Raw genomic sequence first — 21902 nt, forward strand, 5'->3', positions numbered from 1 at the left:
TGGTTTTTCTAGTAGTTGTGTATCGATGTGAGAGATGGACCATAAAGAAAGCCGAGCACTGAAGAACTGATGCTTTTGAACTGTGGTGTTGGAGAAGACTCTTGAGAGTCCCTTGGACTGCAAGGAGATCCAACCAGTCCATCCTAAAGGAAATCAGTCCTGAATATTCATTGGAAGGATTGATACTGAAGCTGAAACGCCAATACTTTGGCCACCTGATGTGTGGCCAACTGACTCATTTGAAAAGACCCTGATACTGGGAAAGACTGAAGGCAGGAGGAAAAGGGGATAACAGAGGCTAGATGGTTGGATAGCATCACTGATGCGATGGACATGAGTTTGAGTAGGCTCTGGGAGTTGGTGATGGACAGGGAAGCCTGGCGTACTGCAGTCCATGGAGTCACAAAGAGTCGGACACAACTGAGCGACTGAACTGAACAAGACCCAAAAAGAGCAGCCAGAGATTCCTACAAGGTCCAGGAGACAAACCTTGTTAACTCTGCAATGACGGGCCCAGGTCCACTTGGGGGAAGGGGCCCGGAAAAGTGGCCTGCCCACCATAGAGAGACCCCTGAGACTTCGATGGGAACAGGACTCAAGCCCCCCACCTACAAGAGATCAAAGAAGGCATCCCCTGGCAGATGGGCACTGCTCGCTGGCACGTGCTGGAGACACCTAGGACCGGCTCCGCCACTGCTCAACCACGAGGTCCACCCACCCCCTGCTCCCAGCCTCTCTGGCATCTTCTCCAGAGCAGAGGAGCAGGCGGGAGGCCAGGGCTGTCTCTCAGAATCACAAACTAAAACTAGAATGCCAAAGACTCGCATTCACACCACAAGTGCCTGCTGGGTGGGGCCCTGCTCCCCTAAGAGCCAGGAGACTGCTGCAGTCGGTCATTCACCCAGAGTACAGCCCTGATACTGGAACAAAAGGTCACGTTCAAAAAACAGCACGTGGTCGTGGGTGGGGCCAGGCAGCAGGGGCGGAAAGGCGGGAGGAGGTGAGCGCAGAGGCAGACAGCACGCTGTGGGCAGGGTCAGCTCTGGGTGTGGGTGGTGGGTGAGTGCCCCCGGATAGCTGCATCCTGGGGAGAAGGGCCTCGAGAAGCCAGGACGCCTTCTCTTACACCGGGGGTGTAAAACTGAAAGGAGGAAAAAGGTAGACAGAGGAGAAGCCAGCACTGAGCTGCAGAAGCTTTGCGGGTCTTCCACTGAAACTTCTCGGATGGGGTCAGCAATGCCAACCAGTGACCGCCTCTCAGCCCGCAGCTTTGCCACTGAGACGGGCACCACAGTCTCCAAGTGCACAGAGCCCAAGGCGGGGAGCGGGCGAGGAATGACGCCTGCGGCATGGCCACGCCTGGGAGGGCAGAGGGACGGGCTGACACAGGGGAGCTGTGGGGTCCATGGGGAGGAAGGAAGCGCGGGGGCCGTGCGCTAGGACATGGCGGGAGGGCTGAGTGCACAGAGGAGCCCGTGACGGATCCTCAGCGATGAGTGGTCCCGCCCTGCCACCCCAAGACGCAATGTCACAGCGCCCTGCTGAGTCACCAGGCCTCTCAGAAGAGGCGATGAGCGTCAGCGAGACACAAAATGAGCACTGCAGCCTTCAAACGGGACAGTGATGGGACGCCCTTATACCCAGACAGTTCTGAACAAAGACGACCTTTAATCTCCCCGGATGATTCAGAAGTCACTCCAGGCTTGGAAAGTCACCCTGGTCTCCAAGTACCTCTCCTCTGTAATTGACCTAAGTCTCGGATAACAAAGGTCTTCTGGTTTCTAGAACTTTCACAAAACCCCCTTTTATGAAATAAGATACTAAAAAGGCAGATCTATAGGCAGTGGTCAGACAAAGTCAGCAAACGGAATACACCTGCGTGAGGGTATATCCCATAGGCTCACATGAACCACGTCAAGTCTCGTGATCTCAAGTCCAGCCAGACAAGCCTCCAGGGGTCGGGCGGCCGAACACGGCCTGGAAGCCCGGCGGCCTGGCCTACCTATTTTCTTGCTGCGCTCCTCCCCACGGCTGTGGGCGATGATCGGGGAGTAGATGAAGGGGCTCTTGGCCGACACGCTTTGGCCCAGCAAGCTCTTCATCTTCTGTGGCCGGAGGCTGGCGGGAAGGTTCAGCAGTTTCACACGCCTGTTGTTTCAAAGGGAACAAAAATATTTCAACTGCCTTGTTAGCTTGGCTTCAGCATAAATACGACCAGGTATCTGGTGTTATACAGACAATAAATCAAACAGCAGATAAACTGAGGGGAGGAAAAGCATTCAGCTTTGCAGGACAAGGCAGAGAAGACAGCACAACTCACTTCCCACCCCCCAGACGGTCCCAGGGGAGAGGACGTCCGTGGGCAGACAGAGCCCTGCCCCTCGGCCTGCTCCCCTGGGACAGCGGCACCTGCCTGCCACGGGCCTGCCTTCCCTGCGCTCAGGCTCCTGGGCCATAACACGAACCACTGTGAGGATTCGGGGAGGCACGGTGGGTGCCATGCCCACCGCTCTGCAGAAGCTGGTTCCCTCCTTCCTGATGGGCAGGCCCACAGCAAACACAGGTGCTGACCCGGACCATCTGAAGGACCACGGGTGAAGGGCAGCAGCCCCGTCGGCTCTGCACAGTCTGCGCCTCACTAAACCGCTTCTCCAGCTGTGGATGTCAGCCAGTGACGCCAGCCAGCCTGGACTGAAGGCCCACAGTCTACGGAGCCGGGCCTCAGGCCTCTGCCCGCTGTCGCCCACGCACCGTCCCAACTGAACCTCATCCGCCTCCCAAGCTGCGGTGCGATCACCATCACCTCCAAGTCGTCAACGAGGAGACCGACACAGGGAGAGGAAGCATGCGGACCAAGCCCCACAGCCGGAAACGGGGCAGCAGGACACAGCACAGCCTTCAACCACGGCCCCTGTGGCCGCCCTTTGGAGGGGCAGCTGGGCAAGCAGGGCTCAGGATCCAGAGTGGGACGGTGGGGGCAGAGGGTGGGGTGAAGGCTGGGGGGCGCTGAGCCCCTCCCCACCCACAGCCCCTCTGCAGGGGGTAAGGCTGGAGGGTCGGGAGAGGAAGCCAGCCAGGTCCCTCGGAGACAAGGCACTCGCAGCGGTGCCCCGCCTCCTCCTCAAGGCAGGCCTGGGGACTGGACGCGGGGCAGACGGACAAGCCCAGATCGCTGAGTGACCTCGGGGAGGTCAGCCACCCTGGAAAGCTACCTGCCCGATCTGCATCAGACTCCACGTGAGGGACGCATCAGCCTGGGCCGTGCTGAGGGCTGATCTGTCTGAGATTCTAAGGGCCATGTTTCTGCCACGGCACAGGCTAATCTGTGCTGACTCTGTGTGAGTGTGTGTGTGTCTATAAACTAGAGACCGCCTCAGAGAATCCACATCACGCCTTTCTCAGCTCTCCTGGCCTCCATGGGGACCCCGTCCTCACGAGCACCCCCAGTGCACCCAGCCATCACTGGCGGCTCCTGAGCCTGGCCCTGGGGAGGTCCGGGTCACACGTGTGATCCTCACCTGTTCCCACCACGCCCTGAGGCAGAGGCGGTGCTCACCCGCCAACAGCTCTTCAAGAAAGGACTCTGTCCTGCACTTCCTCTGCCTTTGCAAGCCCCTCGGCATGTTTTCCTTGTACAGAATCAGAATCACTCAGTTTTCTGCTTGCTCGGCTGTGAGCTTTCCAAGGACAGGGCACCAGGGCCTCGTTTGTCTCAAGTCCAGCGCTGGTGCAACACACCAATGCGGACCTCTCGGTGAATGTTGAGTGAATAAACTCCCAAAAGCTGGATTTTCAACTCAGCTTCCAAATCTTTCAAAGCCGTATCCTCAAGGCTAAGCAGTTTATCACCAACAGCGGCAAATCCCAGCCCTTTGTGCACAAAGGCCCCGGCCGCACTGTGCTGGGGGGAGGCGGCAAGTCCTTACGCTGGCGGAGATGCCACGACCGATGAGCGTCTCACGCCCACCACCTCCAGCCAGGGGGAGACGCACCTGCAACAGCCGCAGACCCGAGCGCAGTGAAGGACCCACCAGCGGGGCACCAGCAAGGAGCGCTTCACCCCTGGACCTCAAGCCTCTCGCTCGGAAAGATGACCGGTGCCTGCCGACGCTGTCCAGGAGGTCCCGTGGACGTGCCCCACCCCCGGCTCCGTGTTTCCTGGAGGAGGGGCAGCCTAGGGGAGGGTCCCAACCTCGTCCTCCCCTCACTCCTCCTAAGGGAGGCAGCAGATCTGGCAGGAGAGCCAGCACGTGCGGCACTCAGGCCCTTCTCCTGGGGCCTGCCTGCTGAGCAAGAGCACAGATTCTGTCTGACTCTCTGCGCGACGGAATGGGGCCGGCCCCAGGGCTCTGCCAGAGGCCGGGGACAACTGGGCAGCCCTGGGACACTGGGCGCCGGCCCCACCGTCACCTGAGACAGATGTTTCTTTCTGCTGATCCCAAACGCGAGCAGAGAAAGGGCAGTGGTCTAAAGCAGAGACCTTCAAACCAACCTTCACTCTGAAAACTGCACTGACATGCATGGCAGCTCACTCCAGTATTCTTGCCTGGGACATCCCACAAACAGAGGAGCCTGCAGGCTACAGTCCATGGGGTTTCAAAGAACTGGGCACAGCTGAACGACCTAACAACAAAACGAAGCACCTATGACAGCACCTGGCACACGGCAGGTGCACAAAAGCCCTTCCCTTCCCTCCCTAAAACAGCACTTGCTCACAGGCACAAAGAGCCAAGTCCCTGCGCAAAGATCGCAACACCGCGGGCAGAGGCAAAGAAACCAAGTGCTGGGCCCGGTGATGCTGCAAGCGGCCTGCTGAACTCTGCACCAGCAGCACAGACTCAAGCCTCTGCACTCGCTCAGCAGTAAAACGACACCATTTCCTCGCAACACAAATAGCTTTCTACTCTGTGCCACTGTCACCACCTAAAAACGAGATGTCACCTGTCATCCTAGGAATCGTCTACTCAAGCACAGACACCTCAGATCACATAAAAGGCTTTTAAAAACTGCAGAGGGATTCTGAGGGCATGGTCAGACAGAAAAGAAACCCAACAAGCCAGCCATGGCATTCATTCATAACTCAAAGTCCAGCATCAAATGTCTGCCCATAAAATGTACCCAGAAAAAGTCACTCAAGGTACCTGACCTAAAGGAAACATAACTCATTCAGCATAAATTGCTGTGAAACTAATAACGTTGTATTTGGTCTATGGAGCTGCCAACAGTAAAGCAGAATTCCAGGGATGACATTTCCAGAACAAGAATTATTTTTAGGGATTCCGTTTGGCAATTTAAAAGCTGATATCTCAGGATACTGTGGCTAATAAGGATGATGCAAAGCAGAGGTGGGACACTCATTAGGAAAGTGACAGAAAATATGTTGGTAAGAAAGCATGGGACAAATCCGCCTACCTTTTCTCTCAGTTGTCAATTCCTCAACCTTATTTACAGGGGAGACACACCTGAGAACCTCCTGGCTCTCTCTGCACAGATGGGCAACAGTCAAAGCTGCCCAAGTGGGCTGGTGGGGCCCACGGGGCTGGGGCAGAGCTCCCCGTGGGGAGGGAAGGGCAACATAGGGGAGGGAAGGGGAGGGAAGCCACGGTAACCAGTAGGGGAACTGACCAAATGAGCAACCAGACTGAGGTGAATGGGAGACAGGTTTCCCCCGTCTGAGAAGGACTTACAGATACTAGAAGGGCCCCTAAGGCGCTGGGTGGAATTGGATGTATAGGTATCAGTATGGACTCAGTTTCCAGTACATAGAAACAGATGCAGAAACAACCACAGGCATGAACATGCAGTGAATAATGTGTGTCTATAAATAGATGTTGCCTAGCTCTGTCCACCGCGAGCAGCAGCAACCCAACAGTGAGGAGTGCACACAGCACCCAGATCTTAACTTCAACTCCATCAAAAGGAAGCAGGGCTCTTGCACCAAACGGCCAGTGCGGGACTGGGAGCAGGGACTCAGATTTGAGTCCATGTCCCAGCCGAAGTGCCGGAGAGCACGGGCGTCTGTGGAGGCTCCCAGGAGAAGGAAGCTTTATCTTCCTTCCACGGGCATCACCTCCTCTTCTCCCAGACACTGCAGGACGGGAAGCTGCAGCTGCCAGCCTGATGCTACCCAGAGCCTGAGACTAAAGACTGGCTGCTGAGGGCAGAGCTGAGAGGGGAGAGAGGCAGGTGCTGGTGAGACTGCCTGACACCTGGCTCCAGCCCTGCCTGAATCCTTCTCCTGGATTCTGTAGGCATATGTGCCATAAACCCCCTTGTGCCTAAGATAATCTGAGTCAGATGTTCTGAGGACTGCTTACAAAGAATTCTGATGGCTGGATCTGTGCATTCACTCAGCATGCATGGGCACCTAAGGGTTGCAAAAACAAAGGTCTCTCCAGGGAGCTCTCAGACAGAACAAAGATGTATAATCACATTCTGTAAATGAAATGGAAGAAAGACATGGAAGATGCTCCTGGCTGGCTAACCCAGCACCACTCTGTCCCCTTCTCCCTTGCCCACACATTACAGAGCTTGGGAGAGTTAAGCCCTATTTCCTCGACCTCTCTTACAACCAGCAGTGGCCAGGAGATGCACTCCTGGTCAAGGAGACTGAGGCAGAAGTCCACTGTGAATCTGTCAAGATCATTTTTGCTATGCTAGTAAACAAAAGATAGGTGCCCTGGCCCTGGCCCTTCTTCCTTTATCCCTATCCTGGATGTAGACGTGTCATCTGGAGCTGCAGCAGCCGTTTGGTCATCATGAGGTAAAGACAGCACTGCAGAGAAGCCACCTGTTTCCAACTTCTTAATAAATAAAAAAAAGATAACCTCTTCTTTGCTATCCATTGCTAGTTTTTCTGCTCTTTGCCACTGAAATAATTGGTAACTATCCAGAGGTATAATTATTTCTATCTGAGGGGCTCAGGGAAAAGGTTTTACAGAAGAGATAATCCTTAAACTAAATCTTGGAAGATGACTGAACGCCGCCTTGCTTGAGCAGGAGGTGGAGCTGAGCAAAGGAATGAAACCTGCCACACAATCCGCCTGCTCAGTGTTTCCATGAGGGTGTGTGGGGCTGTGGGTCTGCGGGAATAAGGACGGACTCGCAGCCAGTCTGGAGACAGAGCAGCCACGGACAGTCCCGTGAGCCCCGCAAAGCAAGGGAGTGGAGGCACCCCCGGGCCTGTGTGCAGGGCTGCACAGCCCACCAGACACGGGTAAGTGCCACGAGGCCCAGTTCATCTCCATCATGCAGAGAGGCCACAGCCTGGCTGCAGAACCAGGCAGACACAGGCTGGAGTGGCTCTGCTGGTGGAAAGGCACGTGGCGATGGCCGTTCCGTGATGGCCCTGGTCTGACTCTCTCATCTATGAAACACGCTTCACAGGCGGCAGCTGAGACTTCATGAGACAATGGACCAAATACATAGGCAATCACAAACGGGACCCTTCTGCAGACCTACATCCCTGATCAGAACAAAGCCGGCGCAGGAGCGAGCCCGCCCCCCGCGCTCCGCCAGCGTGCCCCACCTGACGATGGGCAGCTTGGTGAAGGGCACCGGTGGCAGCGCGAGCCCGTCTGGGAGGGTGAGGAGCTCCATGGTCCCGGGACACTTGGAGGTGTAGTTCTCCAGGCTCTGTGTCACATCCTTTTTTTCTGATGAGAAAACAAAAACAAAGGTTAATTAAACCAAAGAAAAAGGAGGGGAGGGTGATTTTTTTTTGCTCTATTTTTTTGAGCAAAAATAAAATTCTTAACCCAATACTTGACAGTCCAATGAGTCCAATCTTCTGACAGAAATAAAGGGGCAGCGACCACAAGAGATGAAAGGAAGACAGAAGCTCTGTTCAGTTTGTTTAAATCACCAGTGGCTGCTCCACATAAGGGTCTGTGGATAAAAAGGAAATTAAGCTACCATCTCCTAGGAGATTTCATTTTCCAAGAGAATAAAACCTTATCAAATTTCAAGAAAGTCGATGGGCAGGCAGGACTAGAGAATTGGTACATTTTATTACTTAACAAATATTTTTCCAGCAATTACTAGGTACCAAGCAAAATATTCACCAGAGGGACTGATGGGGAAGTTCCAGCACTTTGGCCACTTGATGCGAAAAGCCAACTCACTGTCCCCAAGGAGTGCACAGTCCATCTGTATAACAGATATTTAAGCAAATAATTACAAATCAATATTTTTATTTAAAAGTAAAGCTTTGTGAGATGAGGCTGCTTTTCTCCACCTCACCCCCATGGCCTCTCACTAGGAGGAGGAGGGGAGGATGCAGGTAATAGCAAAAGTATGCTCATCACCCACAAGTGGCTCTAGACACAAGCTCACAGACTCTGTGACTCCCCGGAGCTCGAGAGTGCTTCCTGCTGGAAAACCCGTGGTAATTCGGGAAGGCAGGCATCGCTGTGCCCGTTTTGCAAATGAGAAAACTGAGCCCAAATGAAGTGAAAGGACATGTCAAAAATCCCAAGTTTGGGGATTCCCTGGTGGCTCAGTGGTAAAAAGTCTGCCTGCCAATTCAGGGGACACGGGTTTGATTTCTGTATTGGGAAGATCCCACATGCCTCAGAGCAGCTGAGCCTGGGCACCGCCACTCCTGAGCCCACGAGCCCTAGAGCCCTGCTCTGCAACAAGAGAAGCCACCGCAAAAAGAAGCCTGCACACCGCCACCAGAGAGTAGCCCCCACTCACCACAACTAGAGGAAAGCTTGCGCAGCCACAAAGACTCAGAGGAACCAAAAATAAAGAAATACATAAATAAAGTTACATTTAAAAAAAAATCCCGTGTTTGCCCCTCAGCCTGTGGCATCCTCACTCCCACACTGTTTAGAAGAGAGAAGGCATCAGGAATCGGAGGTCCACGCCCGGCCTGCTTCCTGTCCCGCCTGGCAGGGAGGGTAGAGGACTCAGGTGGAACAGAGGAGCAAAGAGCCAGAGTGAGGCTTCGGGACAGGCAGTGAGGCCGGGTTCCAGGACACAGTCTGCTTCCTCCCCATCTGTGGGGTGACCACCTGAGTGGGAGCCCTGTCCTTCTACAGAATGGCTAAGAGGGAAATGAGGTAACGGATTAAAAACAGGCTGGTGGACGCAAGGCCGTTTGCGGAGGAACGGTAAGACTCTAACTGCCGTCACGGGGCCTGCAGGCCCCGGAGGCTGGCACAGCACGCAGGGCCACACAGGGAGGCCACAGGCTCCTGAACCAGAGACTGTACAGAGCAATGGCCAGATGGGGGCGGCCCAGTTCTCAGGCAGGTGTATTAGTGGGTTAAGGGGCTTTCTGTGTCTAAGCATCATTCCTCAGGGAGCAGGAAGGCAGGAAAGCAACCAGAATCGGCCTGGATATAATACAGTAATACCAATCTGCAGCACAAACAAAATTCTTTAATCAAATCATCTTCAACTTACAGGCGGTAAATCTCCCAAGACAGCATATTGAAAAGCAAAGACATCACTTTACCAACAAAAGTCCAAACAGTCAAAGCTATGGTTTTTCCAGTAGTCATGTACGTATGTGAGAATTGGACCATAAAGAAGGCTGAGCACCAAAGAATTCATGCTTTTGAACAGTGGTGTTGCAGAAGACTCTTGAGAGTCCCTTGGACAGCAAGGAGGTCCAACCAGTCAATCCTAAAGGAAATCGGTCCTGAATATTCACCAGAGGGACTGATGGGGAAGTTCCAGCACTTTGGCCACTTGATGCGAAAAGCCAACTCACTGGAAAAGACCCTGATGCTGGGAAAGACTGAGAGCAGGAGGAGAAGGGGACAACAGGATGAGACAGTTGGATGGCATCACCGACTCAATGGACATGAGTCTGAGCAAACTCTGGGAGGGACTGAAGGACAGGGATGGCATGCTGCAGTCCACGGGGTCGCAGAGTCGGACACGACTTGGCAACTGAACAACAACAAAGTCTCCCAAAGGGCTCCCACTGAGAGCACTTTAGTGAGCTAACTTGCCTCACGTTGGGCAGATACTCATAGGCTGGACACCTGATTAGGAGGAGCTATGCTCTCCCAGTAAGCCCTGCTGAAATGAAGACAGGTATGAACCTGTGAGTGATGCTCAATGCCTCCTACAAAGTTACCCAAGGAGGAATGGTACCCAGCTGTCCTGCTGGCTGGCTGCAGTAAACAGGACGGACACAGTGGGGACGTGGACAGCTGTGGGCCTCACTGCAGGGTGTCCGGCTGGGAACTTCCCCAGTCTGGGCCTTAGCCTCTCCTTTAGGGCACTTCTCCCAGCCAGGACTTCCCACGTGGGATATCAGGCTGGCTGTGAAAGACAGGTAAAGGGTGAACACATGTTCACTTATTTCCCTCGGTCTCAACAGACCCCTGCTCTCCAGTCGAGCCCATGACTCCAGCCACGTGCACTTGCCTTCTCCTCCACTCTAGAGATGACAGATGGGCAGCCACCTGCCTCTGGAGCAGAGCAGGGGCTCCGGAGACATAACCAACTCATGAGCTACTTTCCAGCTAACTCTCCCAGGAGTGATCGGCACCGGTAAGGCAACATGGCTGCAGCAGGGAAAACAGGGCTGGCTTCCAGGAAAACGGACTGTCACATAACTTCATGTGTGTCTGCAATGTGGGGCCTCCTCCGGGACACAGGGTTCCTCAGAGACACGAGACATCTGCTGGAGAAACTTCACGACTGACAACAGAGGATGAACACACGTTTGCTGGGCAGAAAAGGAGGCTTTGTGTCCAGGGGAAGAAATGTAGAAACCCTCAGAGATGGAAAATGACAGAGCACGCTCAGATCTGCTGCAGGCAGCCTGCACGTCCACGGTACGGTCCATGGGGCCAGCACTGTTCTAAGCACAAAGCGCTGGGAAACCCCTGCATCATTAGGATGATTCCATGCACTGAGCACGTGCTTTGGGCCAGATCCTATACTAGGCCCCTCAGAGGCGAGGCCCTGGGGAATACAGCAGAACTCCAAAGCCTCTCTGTCCAAAACAGGCATGCGACACCCTCCCACAAAGTTCCTGCTCCGGAGAGAGGGTCTGGGCATTATCATCTCCTTTTGAAAGGTAATTAAAATGAACTCAGGGACAATCTAGGAACTTGATTGTGGATTGGTGTTAAATGCTATAAAAATTAATTATTAATATTGGGGTATAACATTAACACTGTGATTCTATTAGAAAATGTCCGCTTTTTTTTACCAATGCATACTAAAGCGTGAAGGTGTGAAATGGAATGATGCCTCTGGGGTTTGTCTTTAAAATAATTCGACAAATAGGAAAAGTCAAAGATGAAGAAAGTGAAAGTCGCTCAGTCATGTCTGACTCTTTGCGACCCCATGGACCATACAGTCCATGGAATTCTCCAGGCCAGAATACTAGAGTTGGTAGCCGTTCCTTCTCCAGGGGGTCTTTCCAACCCAGGGATCAAACACAGGTCTCCTGCATTGTGAGCAGATTCTTTACCAGCTGAGCCACCAGGGAAGCCCAGGGATGAAGTAAATATATAAAAATCTTGATACTTTCTAATCTGGGTGACTGTTACATGGGAATTCATTTTATTGTTCTTTACACTACTATGTTGAAATTATTTCACGGCAAAAATATTTAATGAGCTTGATGCAGTGAAATGATTTGCTCCAGGTCATACAGACAGGAAGAGATCTGAGACTCAATCCCAGTTGGCTGAGTCTTCCTGTCCCCACCGATCAGGCCTGATGACGGAGACCCAGCGTTACCAAAACAGACACAGAAAGTCGAGGCCACGGAGCCTGCTCACCTCCGTTCCCCGTGCCAAGCTGTGGGGAAGCCTGGGACCAACCCGAACGTCCTAACCGCACGACAGGGCCACTGGGACGTGGCGAGTCCTTAATGAATGTCACCAAAAATCAGCCATCTTAGCCTACCCTGGCTGCCGTGACAGAGCACCATCGATCCTGACTGGAACAGTAAACATTTACTTCTCACAGCTCTGGACACTGGGAGGCCCAAGATCAAGATGCCCGCAGATCCAGCTCCTGGTTTGCAGACGTCCACTTCTCATCGCGGCCTCACCTGGCCTTTCCTCAGGTTCGTGGGCACAGAGGGAGGAAGGGCCCCCCCCCGACCTAATCTAAACCAATCACCTCCCAAAGACTGCCCCCGCCAAACACCACCACCATGGGAGTCGGGAGTTCGACACGTGAGCCTGGAGCGAACACAAGCACACAGTGACATCAGCGGGTCTTGCTCGATTCCAACCAGAACATCCAACAATTATTTCAGGGAAACTGTAGCACCTAATACACTTGAGAGCTTTTTCCATCCGAGAAACTAAAGAAATCAGGCAAACAGAACATTTTTAATAAAAGCCTAGTTATCACCTAACCAGACTGTTCTTTACAGGAGTAGAAAATACTATCATCAAGACTTCTGGCCACAGGCCACTTGCCATTTCAGGACTCGACACTGACATGAAAACCAGCACATCATGACTTCACGGTTCGACTGTTCTGGTCTCTCCTAAGTAATCATCTGAGACAACTATGTGTGCATTAGCTCAGTTACGATACTAGAAACAGGTAGAGAAGAGAAAGAAGTACTGGATTGGCCACAAAGTTTGTTCTGGTTTTTCCATAATATGGAAAATCGATAAGATGTTATGGAAAAACTTTTTGACCAAGCCAATGTAGCTTTTCCTCCAAATCTGAATTAAGAAAGCTGATGAAGGAAGGTGGGCGAGAGGGAAGAATACAGAGGAAAAGCACAGATGTGGCCTGAAACAGTCAGAAATGACACTTTCAGGATCGATTCCAGAGCCTCCACGTGGCGCCAGCTCTGTCATCTTTGCTGTGCTGACTCAGAAGCAGACACAGACACAGAGGTGGCCTGACAGCTTTCTAAGCAGCAACGATCACCAAGCGCTTCACCCACCCCCGTGGCCAGAGGATCACCTGCCCCCCACCCCCACACACACTTGGACACCCACAGAAAGTCGGACCTAACACGCTAACATCTCAGCTTCTCTCCATTCAATCAGAAAACATCCTTAACGATGACTCTCTGCATTACTTGCCTCCTCTTTGGGTCATAAAGAGTAACGTGATGGAGTGATGCCGAAGACCACTGTAGGACCCTCATGCACTGCTGGTGGGATGTAAAATGGAGCAGCCCCTGCGGAAAACAGTGTGGGGGCCCCTCAAATAGCTAAGCGCTGAGTTACCGTGGGATCCAGCAGTTGCGCTTCTGGGATCTACCCAAAAGAAGGGACTCAGACGGACACCTGTACACGCATTCAGAGCAGCACTGTTCACAAGTGCCCATCAAAGGGTGAATAAACAAAATGTCCCACACACATAAACCGGAATGTGACTCAGCCTTATGAAGGAGGAACATTCCGATCTGTGCTCCCACAAAGATGCACCTTAAGGACAGTACGATAAGGGAAATGAGCCAGTCACAAAAAGAAAAATACACTATGATTCTACTTACAGAAGGTACCTAGAACGGTCAAATCCACAGACAGACAGCAGAGTGGAGGCTACCAGGAGCTAGTAGCAGGGACCGGAAATGTTTAGTGGCTCCAGGGCTACTGTTTGATAAAAAGAAAAGTTCCAGAAGTAGAGAGTGGTGATGACTGCACAACATGATGAATGCCCTCGATGCCAATGAATCATGCACTCAGGGACTTCCCTGGTGGTCTACTGGCTAAGATTCCATGCTCCCGATGCAGGGGCACAGGCTCATTCCCTGGCCAGGAACTCGATCCCACAGGCCACAACTGAGGATCCTGCATGCCACAATGAAGACCCGGTGCAGCCAAATCAATAAATAAACAAAAATTAATATTAAACAAAGACAGAATGGCAAACCTTATGTTTACCTTACCACAATTTTTAAAAATAAATGAAAAAATAGTAACATTGTGTGCCGGGCACAGTTAAAGGTCCTGGAGATAGAGATGTTTAGACACGACCAAGGATGCCACAATCTAATTAATCTATTCATTATCTGTGACTTAGAGTAGAAGGGATTTGATGTCGGAGAGGACATAGGAGCTGCAGAAGATGTGGGATTCAAGCCTGGGACCAAGAGGAAGGGCTGCAGAGTCCAGTGGAGGTCAGGGTCAGGGGTCATCTGATCCGAAGAAAGACGGCCCACCCATATGGCCTCAGTACGTGATATTACAGAGAACACACGGACATCATGAAACGTGACATCCAGGCCATGAAGCGTCTTACAAGCCAGAAAAATGAACGTGGCTCTCCCTCACTCACAGACACATCCAGGCAGCACATGGTCCAACTACAGAGGATGCGAGAGTCACATGCCACCGCCGCAAAGAAGAATGAGCCGCCAAACCAGCAGGTACAGACTGAGTCCTGTCACGTGCCGAGAAACAAGCCTCCCCGTGACGTGGGCTGACCAACTCAGACCAACCTGCACTGAGCCGCGTTAGCTGCTTCCCATCGGCGCTGCTTTCTACTTTCTGTTTACTTAAGTTACGTGGTGACGGGTCGGAGGCCCTGAGAAGCAATCATTCAAGTACACCAGAGACTAAATATTTTCCCTTGTTGTTCTCAAGTTTATAAACATGTTCTACCAAAACGAAAGGCAGTGATGCAAAGCCATCAACTTGTTACATAACCAGTTATTTAAAACACTACCTAGAAAATGTGTAAATATCTCTAGAGATCTCAATATAACTCCCAGAAGGGAGGATGATCTTAAGAATCGAGACTTAATAAATGATTAGCAAGAAACTGCACATCCAATTATGAGGTGATGGTTAGATAAGCTATGGTGCAGAAACATAATGCAAATGTATGCAATCACTAAAAACAGCATTTATAAAGAATCTGCAGCATGAAAAATGTTTTATGATATACAGAAAATCAGGATTCAAAATAATATTTTTGAAATAAATGTAATTTCAAAGATCAATCCAAATTAAAAAAACAATAGAAAATAATACAAAAGAAATACATAAAATATTAATGATGTGTGTATTTGCCCATGTAGGGTTATATACAATTTTTCCTTTCTGTTTATATCTTTCAAGACTTCTAAAAGAAGCATTTACTATTTGTATAGTAAAAGTTATTCTGGGACTTCCCTGGCAATCCAGTGGTTAAGACTCTGTGCTCCCAATGCAGGGAGCATGGGTTCGACTCCTGATAGGGGAACTAAACTCTCTCCTGACGCACAGCGTGGCCAAAAAAATTCCAAAACTACTTAAAATTGAGTTTTCAGAAAGCTTTGTGAAGGAAAATCAGCACCCATTCATCGACGTTCCCTAGCAGTGAAGAACACAGCGCCCTAAAATGTCAGTGGAGGCAGCCATGCTGAGGGTCCCCGCCCTGCCAGAGGCGGTTTCTGTAAGGACATCGACAGCCCTTCCCAGCCCCGCTGCCGCCTTCAGAGATGCTGAGAAACCCCAGCAGTGCAGCGAGCGACGCTGAGCGAGGACTCCCTACCCACCAGACGCTGTGCCAAGCAGCGAGCAGGTGTCACCTCATTAAGTCATCCCGGCACCTTAAGGAAGAGACGTCACTGCTCCCCCGGCTTCACAGATAAGCAAACTGAAGCTGAGAAAGGTCTTAATCTGGGTTAGAGTGCCTTCTACTACCCCGCAGGCTCTCACTTGTCATCAGCTGCCATCAGATACTCAGCCATCTCCCTTTCTTCTGAAACTACTTCATACTTCATTCAACGTCCCTTTAACAAAGACCAACTCTCTGCCCTATGAAAGGAAAGCCCTCCCTTAAAAGGGTTCAGCTGGATCCCCTCACCTTCAAGGACCACGAGATCACCTAACTCTTCTGCCTCCTCCAGCGCCTAGCGGGGTCTCAGTGAATACACACAAAGAAATAATGTGGGAAAGGTAATGTTAAATTAATTCAGTTCCACATTTATCGACTATCTTCTTGGTAAAAAACACTGTCCAAAATGATGAAAGGTGAGTAAGCAAGACATGGTCTGATCCCCAAGGAGCCAGTAATCTAGTGAGGGAACCAAGTGATGAAATTAATCTCAGGACATAATGAAACAGTATTTAATTGAAAATAAGGTAAAGTAATGAAGAGGGGAAGAGGAAGGAATTATTACTCTCTTAATAACATTGGAAACAGGAAAAGTACAAGGACCGAGTAAGCTAGCGTAAAAGAGCATGAAAAAAAATTGATTTTAAAGGTTCAAAATATATGAAACACAGATAATGTAGATGAAGAAAGTATGAAATTAGGCTGAAAAGACGGCTTGAGTCAAATCCTGAGCATCCTTAAGATGGAGCTGGGCCTTTACTAGACAGAGGATGACCAGTCACTGCAGTTTCTTAAGGAAGAGAAGGACGTGATTTAGTTTGCGTTTCAGGGAGATAATTCTGGTCTCACTGCAAAGAGTGGATCAAAGGAGCAGAGCAAGGAACAGGACACAATGTTAGCAGCCGGCTACACCAATCCAAGAAACAGGTGTTGAAAGTCTAGCTTTTATATAGAGCCTGGATAAACAACATTAGGTCCTAATATAAAGGACAGAAAACTATAATCAATATCCTATGATAACTCATGATGGAAAAGAATATTTTTTTAAAATGCTGTGTATGTATAACTGAGTCACTTTGCTATACAGCAGAAATTAGCACAACATTGTAAATCAATGATATTTCAATTTTTAAAAAACTGATTTAAAGTACAGGCCAAACAATAAGAGATGTAAAAGAAACAAACAAATGAGCATTAGAAATTTAAAAACCAGAAGTCTGAACCAGGGAAGTGATGGTGGAAGGGGGAAGAAGAGTCCCATGGGAGAAAACTTCAAGTATTTAAAACATAAGGAACGCATCCAGGCAACACACAGGACAGAGGAGAAAGGGAACAACATGAGAAGGACTACAACAAGCTTCAAGCCTCCAAGAGGAAGAAAACGGCAACGCCCCCAGGGGAGAGAACTGATGCAACGGAGGCTCCCACGTCACTGGAAGCACCCACCAGCCTTCACCTGGAAACCAAAGCTCAGAGGTCAGGAGCGGATGCGTGACTGTGTGAAACCAGGAACAAGACGTTAGTTTGAAAACAAGTACACCGGCAGCTTAACTTTTAAAGCCTCACCACAAATCTTCACAGCACCTTTCAAATGTACGCCTTCATTGATCCACCTTGTCATTTCTAGCTTTTAAAAACCTTGTTTCTCGTAACTCAAATAATCACTTTTGGGGAACATTAACTTCACAGTGTTTTTAAGCCAAAAGTTTCTTTTCCAGCTGCTCCAGTTTCTTCCCCCAAGGAAGTGTGTGAAACAAATGCATTTCTGTATCACAGCACTGAAACTAAAAAAAGAAAAAAACTTTTTGATTTTATGACATATGATCACAAGTACAACATAACAAAAGACTTCGTTTTGCAGACACTCCTAACGTGTCCAATGCACCACAGTGCAGGCAGCCCCCAGTCCCGGGTGCTGTGGGCCACCCACGGTCTGCTCTGCAGCGGAGCTGATGGCAGAGCCAGGAACGGGGAAATGAGGGAAACGAGGGAATGGGAACACTCCACTTTAGAAGTGTCTGCAAAACGCCTAACTTCTGTGCTTTCCTGCCCTCCCTCAGCCCCAGGACACAGCGAAGTGGGCCTGAGGGTCCGTCCCATCAGGATGAAGCCCCCAGGACAGGCTTTTCCCAGGCCAAGGTCCAACCCACACTGACACTGGCAATGGTCGACTTCTCATGCATTTTCTTAGGGCTGAGCTGCAAAGCAACGAGCTGGCGATAAAATGAAGGAGAAACTGAATAAGTTGAGTCCAACATTTCCTATCTCATCCCATCCTTGTCTTTCAAGCAAATGACAACTGCTTCTGAGCTCAGAAATGGCCTTGGTGCAGAGACAAACCAGAAGTGTGGTTCTGGTGGGTTGCCTCCAACAAGGTCATCAGTCACCCGGCACACTCAGGCAACGGCAACAGCTGAGGTCAGCGGACAAGAGCATGGACTCCAGAGCCCACAGCCAGGGTCCAAACACCAGTTTCTGCAAATACCACACAGCAAGCAGCCCTCAGGCATATTAGCCCACTTCCTCCCATCCGGGCATGAACCAGATCCGACCCTGTGAGCTTCCGAGATGAGGGCAGATGGGGCACCCTCAGGGAGGTGTGGCTGCAGACGAGCTCACGTCCTGTGTCCACTTCCTCACTGTAAGATACGCCCAAGCCCAGCAGCGACCCCTTTGGGGCAACTGTGAGGATCAGAGCAACTCCTCCCCGTAAGAGCACAGAACACAGAAGGTGCACGCGACGGCCGCACACTCTCAGGACCAAGAAACCTGTGCTAGGGCAACTTTCGAAGGTGCTGAAATTGAGCAAAGATAGAAGAGGCAGACACTCTAAAAAAACACACACTGGCTGAGAGAGTGAGAAAATGCAGCGATTGAGCTTTGGGGGAGCGGGACGGCAACACATGAGCACAGGCTCACGAGGAGGTGAGGACGCCTCCACCTGGAAAGCAGGACTGAGAGCTCAGACTGCGGACCAGGCCCCCGGGCACGCAGGAACCCTCGGAGAGGGGGCGCGGATCGGGGCCTCCTCTTCCCCACCGCCTGCTGCAGGCGTGCACCTGCATCCTCAGCGGTCCCAGAAGGAGTGGTCAGCTGCCAAACGCAGGGCGCTGCTGGTGACACTGTAACTTGTCTCACTGGTTGCTGAGTCACCAAGTCATACCTGACTCTTTGCGGCCCCATGGACTGCAGCATGCCAGACTTCCCTGTCCATCACCATCTCCTGGAGTTTGCTCAGACTCATGTCCATCGAGTCAGTGATGCCATCGAACCATCTCATCGTCTGTCATCCCCTTGTCCTCCTGCCCTCAATCTTTCCCAGCATCAGGGTCTTTTCCAATCAGTCAGCTTTTCGCATCAGGTTGCCAAATTCCAGAACATGTGAACAACGGGAGCCTGAGCTAAGCAATAAGGAAGGAGTTGATATGACTGCCTTCCAGTAGCACAGGCACTCTGCTGGGTATGGAGTGTCTCAATCCATCCCTGAATGGTTCCCACCTTAGAGATGAATGAAGTCGGCCTGAGAGCAGGTGCAGAGCTGCTTCTGCTCCTGCCGCTCCCTCTGCCGCCACGCCCGCCAGTCCGAGCTTCTCCCCACGAGCGAGAAAGCCCAGCCAGAGCCAAGCATCCCTCCCCGGAACGGCTTGTGGGATCTTAGCCCCCCGGCCAGGGATCGAACCTGGACCATGGCAGCAAAAGCATCGAGTCCTACCCAGTGGACCACCAGGGAATTCCCTCTGGACAGTCGTCTTACTTCCTCTGAATCCACCTACTGCAGGACAAAGACCACCCTCCTCCCCTCACCCACAGACCTATCCTTTCTCCCCCTGGGGAGAGGGGTTATTCAGACTGACAGCAGAGCCTTGAGATTGAGGATCAAGAGGCCCCTGGATGTCTGTACCTTCCCAAGTGCCACTAATGTTATCCCCCTACATGCATGAAGCATGACCGACACGTAAGAGAGCTGTGGACACCGGGACACTAGAGAGGACACAGACTCACTGGTGTGCAGGGCCACAGCCGGCCAGGCTCGGTCATCAGCTGGGAGCACACATGGGCACCATCCAACACTCCAGCCTCGGCACAGCATCAAACCCCCTATGTAACATGGCCAAAGATAAAGGTTCCCCCATCCGTCTGCATCTAACTATGAAAATCCTGCAGAGAAATTCTCTCTTTATACCTTTAACAGGTTACTTCGCTGCTAAAACTGATAAGATCTACCCAAAGCTCTTTAAGCTGAAAAGAACCGTACAGCCTTATGGGGAGAAATACCAATTTCTCAAGCAGGTGAAATAAGGGACAAGGCTAATGTTTATCGAGCTTCTACTACTGCAGGAAGGATGCCAAGTTGCTGCTACACATTATTTCCGATAATCCTCCAGCTAATCAGACATTATCTTCTTAATCTTACAATTGAAAGTAATGTAATATAATTACTTACATTACTTAGTAATGTAAGTAAACTGTCAAAGGTTACACTTAATCAGTAGAAGACATGGGAGGCAAACCCAGGTCTGCATCAACCCAAGGACCCTGACCCAGACGTCCCTCTGCACTATGCCCCTTGCTGACACAAGGCTGTGCTATCTCCGTTCTACACCCAGAGCGGTCCAGGCCAGGGACACCAGCATCTCATCCAAGACCGCTCAACTACCCCCATGAACGACACACATACAATCATCAAGACAGAAAACAGGACGGGTCCCCAGTTTAAGACCTGCATATGTTGAAACACTTCAGAAGTCAGAAACAAATCAACATAAGTGATAACAATTATGACATACTGAGCATATATTACGTTTCAGGCTTTTGTAAACATGTCTCCACTGCCTAAACCAGCAGAGCAAGGCAGACGTGAGCCTCACCTTCCTAATAAGGACACGACGCAGAGAAATCCCCTTTACCAGCAGGTACTGAGCCCCTGTGAGCCGGACTCTGTGCTAGGCTGGGGCCTGGGAGGCAGTAAAAAGTCTCCATTCCAGCTGTCCAGCCTTTACGCGTGGATTGCTATGGATAAACATCAGTTTTGGGAAGATCACTTTATGATCAGCGAGGAAGAGAGAAGAGAGAGAGCGACTTGAGAGGCAAAGAGATGCCGTAGAATGTATCGCCACATCCCAGACCAGGACGGTAGCCTATCCCAGAGAGTGCACGCTGGCGCTTCATGCAGCAGAAGGGGGGAGGTGAGAGAGAAGCAGGCCTGCACTCCACTGCTGCAGAGCACGCACCGTTCAGACCACCACACCCCACAGGAATAAAATGCTTCAGAAGGTACAGAAGCCTCTTCTCAACACCACCCCAGGACGTTCTATTTTGGTTTGCCAGCAAATTTGGAAAACTCAGCAGTGGCCACAGGACCGGAAAAGGTCAGTTTTCATTACAAACCCAAAGAAAGGCGATGCCAAAGAATGCTCAAACTACTGCACAATTGCACTCATCTCACACGCTAGAAAAGTAATGCTTAAAATTCTCCAAGCCAGGCTTCAGCAATATGTGAACCGTGAACTTCCAGATGTTCAAGCTGGTTTCAGAAAAGGCAGGGGAACCAGAGATCAAATTGCCAACATCTGCTGGATCATCGAAAAAGCAAGAGAGTTCCAGAAAAACAACTATTTCTGCTTTATTGACTATGCCAAAGCCTTTGACTGTGTGAATCACAATAAACTGTGGGAAATTCTGAAAGAGATAGGAATACCAGACAACCTGACCTGCCTCTTGAGAAATCTGTATGCAAGTCAGAAAGCAACAGTTAGAACTGGACACGGAACAACACACTGGTTCCAAATAGGAAAAGGAGTACGTCAAGGCTGTATATTGTCACCCTGCTTATTTAACTTCTATGCAGAGTACACCATGAGAAACGCTAGGCTGGAGGAATCACAGCTGGAATCAAGATTGCTGGGAGAAATATCGATAACCTCAGATATGCAGATGACACCACCCTTATGGCAGAAAGTGAGGAAGAACTAAAGAACCTCTTGATGAAAGTGAAAGAAGAGAGGGAAAAAGTTGGCTTAAAGCCCAACATTCAGAAAACTAAGATCATGGCATCTGGTCCCATCACTTCATGGCAAATAGATGGGGAAACAGTGGAAATGGTGGCTGACTTCATTTTTCTGGGCTCCAAAATCACTGCAGATGGTGACTGCAGCCATGAAATTAAACGACGCTTACTCCTTGGAAGGAAAGTTGTGACCAACCTAGACAGCATATTGAAAAGCAGAGACATTACTTTGCCAACAAATGTCCGTCTAGTCAAGGCTATGGTTTTTCCAGCGGTCCCCATGTATGGATGTGAGAGTTGCACTATACAGAAAGCTGAGCAAAGAAGAATTGATGCTTTTGAACTGTGGTGTTGGAGAAGACTCTTGAGAGTCCCTGGACTGCAAGGAGATCCAACC

General features: G+C 50.7%; 1 protein-coding gene across 4 annotated transcripts in view; it reads right to left on the minus strand.

The window, feature by feature from the left end:
- Window positions 1–21902, minus strand: part of TRAPPC9 (trafficking protein particle complex subunit 9) — a 383909-nt gene that overhangs the window by 299378 nt on the left and 62629 nt on the right. For all 4 annotated transcript variants that reach the window (XM_065903184.1, XM_065903182.1, XM_065903183.1 and 1 more), the window contains 2 exons: window positions 7529–7655; window positions 2003–2148 (listed from right to left, as the gene is read on the minus strand). In XM_065903184.1, the coding sequence (XP_065759256.1) occupies window positions 2003–2148; window positions 7529–7655 (273 nt within the window). The remainder of the gene's footprint in view (window positions 1–2002; window positions 2149–7528; window positions 7656–21902) is intronic.

The sequence above is a fragment of the Muntiacus reevesi genome, chromosome 12 (genome assembly GCF_963930625.1).
Source record: "Muntiacus reevesi chromosome 12, mMunRee1.1, whole genome shotgun sequence".
NCBI lineage: Eukaryota > Metazoa > Chordata > Mammalia > Artiodactyla > Cervidae > Muntiacus > Muntiacus reevesi.